General features: G+C 37.3%; 2 protein-coding genes across 3 annotated transcripts; one reads left to right on the forward strand and one right to left on the reverse strand.

Moving 5' to 3' along the window:
- The first annotated feature begins 2,419 nt into the window (after positions 1-2,419).
- On the forward strand, positions 2,420-5,832 carry LOC125371561. Its single transcript, XM_048399227.1, has 4 exons — positions 2,420-2,872; positions 4,001-4,133; positions 4,440-4,587; positions 4,840-5,832. Exons 1-4 carry the CDS (start codon positions 2,726-2,728, stop codon positions 5,009-5,011), a joined length of 600 nt encoding a protein of 199 aa, XP_048255184.1. The 5' UTR covers positions 2,420-2,725; the 3' UTR covers positions 5,012-5,832.
- On the reverse strand, positions 4,779-7,429 carry LOC124126092 (putative nuclease HARBI1). 2 transcript variants are annotated; one of them, XM_046489527.2, is made up of 4 exons: positions 6,597-7,427; positions 5,993-6,101; positions 5,296-5,476; positions 4,779-4,910 (listed from the first exon to the last, which is right to left on the reverse strand). In XM_046489527.2, coding segments are annotated over exons 1-4 (1,023 nt in total). In that variant the 5' UTR covers positions 7,328-7,427; the 3' UTR covers positions 4,779-4,908. The 2 variants fall into 2 exon arrangements, with proteins under 2 accessions (XP_046345483.2, XP_046345474.2); XM_046489518.2 differs by lacking the exon at positions 4,779-4,910 and having other exon boundaries at positions 5,122-5,476; positions 6,597-7,429.
- Positions 7,430-7,937: the final 508 nt, after the last annotated feature.

The following is a 7,937-nucleotide window of genomic DNA, read 5'->3' on the forward strand; positions in this document are numbered from 1 at the left end:
AAAATTTGCTTAGCAGTTGCAATATTTTGTTGAGTAGTTGCTATATTTGGCTAAGCAGTTGCTATATTTTTTCCGCAACCAGTTTGGCCACATATAATAGCGCAGTGTGGTTCTTTGGGTAAAAGGTTATTAATAGATCGCTTGCACGAATCTCCCATTTTGCGCATCCACAATCACGTGCAAACATATGTTTAATTTACCAGCCGTTTCAGCCTTCTTTGTTATCTGTATAGTAACACCCTCACTAGCATTCTCTATTCTGGGTTAGCTAATGCATCAGCAACAGCCTTATCTTCTGCGATGGTATTATCACGACTAGCAGTCTCGTTGGAATCCGATTAGTGCTTGTGTCAATACCTTGATACTGTAAGTTTTCTGTTCTTTAACTGTTCTCCAGAGATCCATGTAACAGAAGTATACATCGCTGTCGTCAATACTCAAGACTTAATACCGCTAATTTTAATCAGGATTTTCTTTACAATTGCACGACCTGTGTTCTGACCAAGCTCCCTGTTAACATCAGTAGAAGAATTGTAAATGATAGTCGAGCAGTTCTTGGAACTAACACATCATGAGCACCGAGATTAGAAAAGTGAACCAGAAGTGTCTAATTCTGATCAATGGTACTCAGATGAAGTGTTTGATATTCATTACTTAGAAGTTGATGATCCATGGATCGTCATCACATAATTTGCATAAACTTAGGACCCAAATAGAAGCATTGTTAGAGTCTTGGTCTGGCCCAGGTCCGGATGAGCCAGAACCCCTTTTCATTACAATTTAGCTTAAAGGAAATGACGATACTTGGATAGTCATGACATAATACACATAGACTTAAGACTCCTATAGAAGCATCGATAGGGTTCGGGAATGGTGCAGGTGGGAGTGAGCAAGAATCCCCATCGTCTATACTACTTCAGGTAGTTCACGTTCACTCGACTATGACACATTCGCTAACTCTTATTATGGAACAAAATATCGCAGTGCAGAGTTTTCAGAACTCCCAACATGCATAGAACTACCATACGCCCATGGACATCATTCAGTACATCCTTGGAGCAAGGCTAACTACAAAGAGTGGGGAGAGGTTTGCGATTGGGAGAAGGCAGCGGGAGCAATTTTGAGCTCCCACTTGACCACCATTACGTGTGTAATTGAAACTAGGCCGAATCCCCCTACTGTAGACAATAGAACCACACGCCAGAAATAATCGGACCATTTCTTATGAATAAATTGCAAATGTGATTGAATGGAAGAACCAACTTAAAGCTCGAACAAGAACGATACATGTTAAAATTACTATAAAATTTCAGTAAATTAGTATATATGTATAATAATTTCCTGAATTTTATTGTAATAAAGTTAATAATATGAATATATATATATAGGAGGGATAGTGATGACTTTTTAACTTTTATTTACCAGGTGAGGTGAAATGGGGTTTAACGTTGACTTGTTTGTACGAGTCCGGTTTCATTGTGCTATCCCTCTGAGATACCATGTGGCAGGTTTAACACTGATACCCAACTCAGACTTGTACAGTATACTGGCTCTGATGCGACCACTCCTTGATTCATCATCTAATGCCGGGCGCCAGGCAGGGTAACAACAAGTACCATCTTTAAACTCTTTTGGTAACACGCGGCCGGGAATCGAACCACACCCCTTCAGCTCTCCGTGAAGACGCTCTATATTCACGAGGCGGTCTTAATATACTAGATATGTTCAACGTCGTTTTCACAGTTGACATCGGCGTCGTATTTCCTGTGTCGAGTTGCGTCCCTTTGCCGTGGTGAGATTGATCAACACATTCGCGCCAGTTATGATTTTATTTGTCTGTCATCATTACCCTCGTGTTTCCGCATAAACCCCATTTCTGGTGTCCCCCGCCGTCTTTTTGCTGGAATATTGCTAAAAGCGGCGTAAAACCATACTCACTCACTCACTCCGCATAAACACTTACGACTTAAGACATGGCATGCCTTGATAGAAGTACATAAAACTACGGACCCGAGTTTCGATTCCACTCATTCTGTGAATCCCATGCTTTGTGTTCAATGGCGTAATATAGATGTAACATTGTTTCAAGCGCCTCAAATCAATACTCAACTCATTGTCATGTCAGACGCCGTGCTATGATTTGTTTTTTTGTTTGATTGTTTGTTCCTTAACGCCGTACTCAGCAATATTCCAGCTACATGACGGCGGTCTATGAATAATCGAGTCTGGACCAGACAACCCAGTGATTGACATCATGAGCATCGATCCAAGCAATTGGGATACGATTACATGCATCAACCAAGTCAGCGAGTCTGACCACCCGATCCCATCAGTCGCCTCTTACGACAAGCATAGTCGCATTTTACGGCAAGAAGGTTGTATTTTACGGTTGCTGAAGACCTATTCTACCCCGGGGGCCGTATTTATCAAACAACTTAGTTTTGGCTTTAAAAAAACCTTAAGTTTCTGAAAAATTACTTAGCCAAGTCAAAAACTTAAGTTGGTATTCACGAAGCGTCTAAGTAAAAAACTTAGCTAAGTCTGCCGTGAGAAACTAAGTCGATTTCACCGAATGCAAACACGTGATCACTAAGGACTATCCCAGCTATTTTTAGCCTACCAGTGGAACTCTTTTCACTAAGAGAGAGAAAAACGTCATCGGGGAATTCCCGGACAGCGCAGACGATAATAAACACCGCTGCGAGCTCCAAGATAGGCCCACGCCATGACCGAAGACGCGAAAAAGAGACGGCCAAACTTTACCAAAGAAGAATCGTTACTACTAGCAGAGCTGGTGGCATCAAACAAGGTGGTGCTTGAAGGAAAGTTTGGCCCCGGCATCACCTCCTTGAAGCGACAGGAGGCTTGGCAGGTACGTGGTAAAAGTTCCGCGGCAGTGAGTGTTTTTTTTATGGGTTTTGAGATGTTTAGCCGCTTACATCATTGATTTTACATACATATGTAGCAGACAAGACCGTAATGCGTATCCAAGAATGCATGTGGTCGAATAATAACCAAGACGTTTTCCAACCTTCCATCATCACACTTCGTAAGTCCAGGTACCACGGGAATGATATATTTTGGTCATATTTAGACACTGAGACCCAAACAATTATTTTCGTCTTTCTCAAGTTGCACTGTGGTTTGTATCTTCATCGGGGTAGGCCTATTGTCTGTACCCCTAACAATTTTTACCCAAAATTTTCGGTGATTTTGAACCCAAACCAGTAGCCTAGATCTATGTCATTTTGTACTCCTTTTGGGGCATTTGCATTAGTCCTAGGCCTCATGTTAGTATCCTAAAGTTACATTACTATCACTTTCATGTCAAAAGCATACAATTAAGTTAGTTTAACTAATTTAACAATAACTTATTACAGGGTCAAAATGTCATTTCCATATCAAGACCAATCAATGTGTTCCTATGCATTAATTAGTAATAAATATATTGTGATGGATCTCATACAACCTCGATCTAGTGCTGCATAGTCATATTATGAACTTGATGAAATGTTATATTATGTAATGCACATATACTCTTGTTTACAATATTAATGTAAAACATATATGACAATATACTGAAATATGAATAATATTATTTTCTTAGTAACACAGTCCCATATAATTTTGGGTCTAAACAGCTTTGCTAAAACTGGGCTTTGGATACAAAATATGATCAATATCGCAATACTCAGTTCATGATACACTATGTATCACGATACATAATTCACTTAAATTTTTATATTTCAATGGACATAAAAACTATTAAAAGGCTTAAAACATCATGAATAATTGGTCTCATGTTTAAAAATAAAGATATCTCTTTTCAATGAGTACTTTATTTCAGAAATCAATTAGAGTGTAAATACCACAAGGACAGAAATTAAGTCTTAAAACTGTGTACAATGTACAGTGTGCATATAGCATGATTTAATACTAACAAAAATTATTAATGTAATTTGATGTGTTTTTCATTTGAGTTGTTATGTTTATATTGCAGATGATTACAGACACCCTCAATGCAAGCTTAATGCACAGGAGGACCAAGGAGGAGGTTGAAAAGAAATGGAAAAACCTGAAGAGCCAGTCAAAGAAAGCCTTTTCTAATTTCAGGCAGCAAACCATTGCCACTGGTAAACATACTTATGGATACATTAGTTTAGTTATTAAATAGTTTTGATAAAAAAGGTGACCTAAAATGATATAGTTAATGTGAAAGTGGAAAAAGGATATTGTCATTCCTTCACAGTTATTATTAAGACCTACATTGTAACTTGTTGCTGTATATTAAGAGTATAATTATACCAACACAAACCTATCTCAATGTTTGAAGGTCAAAAGAGTACTTGTCTCTATATTGTGTTGGTTTTGTGATAATATGTTTCTAAATACTATAACACCATTCACACTATAACCTATACTGCTTCTTGCACTTACAGGAGGCGGTCCACCTCCCATCCCTGTAAGTCCTGTCACAGATGCAGTTGTAGAGGCCATAGGGAGGGACAACATGTCTTTGACAGGAATATCCAACTCCTGTGATTCGACGGCCCTACAACTGCTTGATGTCATGACATCAAGAGAGAGGTACAAATGACATAAATGTTGATGTTGATATTGTACTAACATTATTGCATCACTTAGTATTTCATGTTTGTCAGCTTTGTTACATACTCCCCAAAATATATTTATGAAATCAAAATTTAAAGTATACTTCTTTAAAGTTCTTTCCCAATGTGTCTGCCACAGGCAGTCAATTTGCAATTATTGACAAGTCTCTGTATAAAAACAAAACACAAGGCTCCGAATACACAAATAATGTATATATATTTCTTTCAGCGGTGAAGTTGAGGACATGGCCAATGTGTTCCACGTGCCAGAGAGGACTTGCCAGTGCCAGAATCAGACTTCTATGGAAGCATTAAACAAAGAAAAACTTGTATTAGAAATTGAATGTTTAAAATTAAGAAAAGAGTATCTAACAAAGAAAATTTACAAAGTAGAAGAATAGACTGTAAAGCTCATGTCACGCAAGTGGGGACCGACCATTTGATATTTGCTTGGGGGTAGGGGCTAGTATTATATTTTGTTTCAAGATTAGATAGTTTTTCAGCTACAGACACAGATATCGCATTATTTAAAAATATGAGCTAATTGTTTTTAGAAAAACACCTTGCAACAATGTATTTTTCCCACCCACCCCCGAATATCAAATGGGCTGTCCCTTAGGAAAATTTAAATTAATACTAAGTGCATACTTAGAGTGCCAAATAATAGTAGCAGGAAATATCTTACATGGAAAGTAGGTGATTGCAAACTGTTCCCGATATCTCAACCCTGTTGCTGCAGGTGCAATGGCTGATAGACCTTGCATCTGTGCCCTTAGCTGTCCGGATTGGCTGTTTCCATGTACAACTGGCATAGGCACATTCCTGTCTTTGCTGATGTTATGCAGCACTGCACAGGCAGTTATTACCTAGAAAAATGTTAAAAAAGCCTATTCAATACCCTTTCATGAACTGATGTGGCCTTAATCTAATGACAAATATTTCTACAATGTGTTGAATTTGACAAAGAGTGAAATGTATGGTCTGTATTTCAAATATGTTATCCTATGTACTGTTTGATCTCAGATATATTTGCCTAATTTTTTTTTTCCCTTAAGCTAGATATAAAATAAGTCAAAAGAAAATGAATATTGAACATCAATACAGATACAGATTATGAAATTGTGTTGACTTTTTTTACAATAACACATGACAGTGAGTGAGTGAGTTTAATGTCATATTGATGAAATGTTACTGTCTTCATTGAATAAAAAATTAATGTTCACCGTATTGTGTTTGTTTATTTATCAACCTACAGTATATCTAGTCCTGACAATAATAATGTGAAAAAGAAATAATTCCATTAAAGTGTAAGTCTATGAAGACTCTCCATTTTTTACTGAAATTGAATAAAAAGAAATGAAAACATTTTCTAATTTCTATACCTTGCACGCCTTCTGTGGAGAAAGTCTGATTTCCCCATGTAAAACATGAAACCGACGTTTCAGCTGCCCAATTCCCCTCTCCACACAACTCCTTGTTTTCTTATGTGATCTGACAATTGCAATGAATAATCATTATTAGCAGATAATCATATAAAATTTAAATTGGGAGTATAAGAAAAAGAAGAACACATTTTGCTATGTTCTCAGTGATAGAAACCAACATTTTCAATCCATTGGTCATTATAATGACAACATATTGCAAACCCCTTAATATTGCTGTTTCTTGTTATGTGTGTGGTTATATTTCATAGAATCAATGCTTCATACTAGTATGTTTTCATACATAAAAGAGAAGTGAGATAAAATGATTATTATTTCTTACTGATGAATACATAATCTTACATATGTTTTTACCTGATTTGCTACTTACATAATTTTACGACACTTAAGTAGGAATTAAACGGAATGATGCCTGAATAATACTTTACAGCAAATATGTGTAACTCTTCCATTCCGTTTTTAGGTTTGAGATAGTATTCTACCTAACCAGGGGAAGTCACTCTATTGCTGAGTGCTCGTAGTGAACTGAACGAAGTAATATTACCTGTTGTAGTTTGTCTGTGGTCCTTGGAGAGGACGCAAAAATGGTGTTAGGATCCATCTCCGACAAGGGTAGCCACTGTCTCCAAGCAGATGACAACTTACTGGTAGCCGGTTCCCCTCGAACATCCGACATAACCCACTTGTTGTTAAAATGCGGGAGTCGTGTGTTGAGCCAGGCCAACGTGCAACGATGTCGATAATATGATCGTCGCTGTCAAACACTATTTGTGTATTTACACTATGGTAATTATGCCTGTTGACAAATTCTTTCTCATTGACTGATGGGGCCTGAATTTGAATGTGGGTGCCATCAATTACCCCAACAATACCCGGGAAATTGGCAGTCTGATAGAAGCGCTGTTGATGGCGTCTTATTTCTTGGGGTTGTACAGGAAAGGTAACAAATCTACGAAGGATACGGTGACTTGTGAGGGAGTCAAGCGTTTGGAAAATCACCCGAGATATAGTGGGTTGGCTCAGACCATGGTCATCACCGTTACATATTTGAAACTTGCCAGTGGCAAGATAACGCAAAGTGACAAGCACCTTCGTAACGCAGGACACGGCACAACTCCGCTGTGTTATAGGACTCAACTCCTGTTCAAGGATATCACAGATATAAACAATACTGTTCCTATCAAATCTGTACCGCTGTATCAGTTCATTGTCATCTAATGAATGTAGTATATCTCTTCTCTCATTAAATATTCTTGAATTGCGTCTGGCAGCCATTTTACATGACTTAAGTCAAACATACATGATTTAAGCCTAGCAAGGTGAGTCTTAATAGTTAAGTCAAAAAATGACAAAACTTAAGTCTTAGTCTTTTGATAAATATGACTTAAGTTTTTCCACTAAACTTAAGTAAAAAAACAAGAAAACTAAGTTTTTTTAACTGACTTAAGTTTTATTTATGACTTAAGTTGTTTGATAAATACGGCCCCGGATCTTCACGAGTTGTGCACCTGACATGCACGCCGGGTGAAGATTGGGGAACTGGATGCTTTTCCGCTTTGCATATCAATCGTTTTTATTACAGATTTATTAGGAAAAGTAAATTATTTGTGATTAATCACCCATGACATACCGAAAAATGAACATTTAAGAAACGTAATTCTTTGCACGAAACAAAGCAGCTATGAATGTCCAAATCAAGAGTGTTGTTGGTATTTTCATGTAGACAAAGCTTAAACGATGTTGAAAATTTCGTTTGTAAACAATTTTCATTATACACAATTTACGTATTGTACATAACTACATGTATAGTCATTTCATATTCTACTATCAATGCATTATTTTGCAATACCAGCTTCATACATTTCGTCCTCATTGGTTTGAGGTC

This window comes from Haliotis rufescens, unplaced genomic scaffold (assembly GCF_023055435.1).
Source record: "Haliotis rufescens isolate VD_foot unplaced genomic scaffold, xgHalRufe1.0.p SCAF_1, whole genome shotgun sequence".
Classification (NCBI taxonomy): domain Eukaryota; kingdom Metazoa; phylum Mollusca; class Gastropoda; order Lepetellida; family Haliotidae; genus Haliotis; species Haliotis rufescens.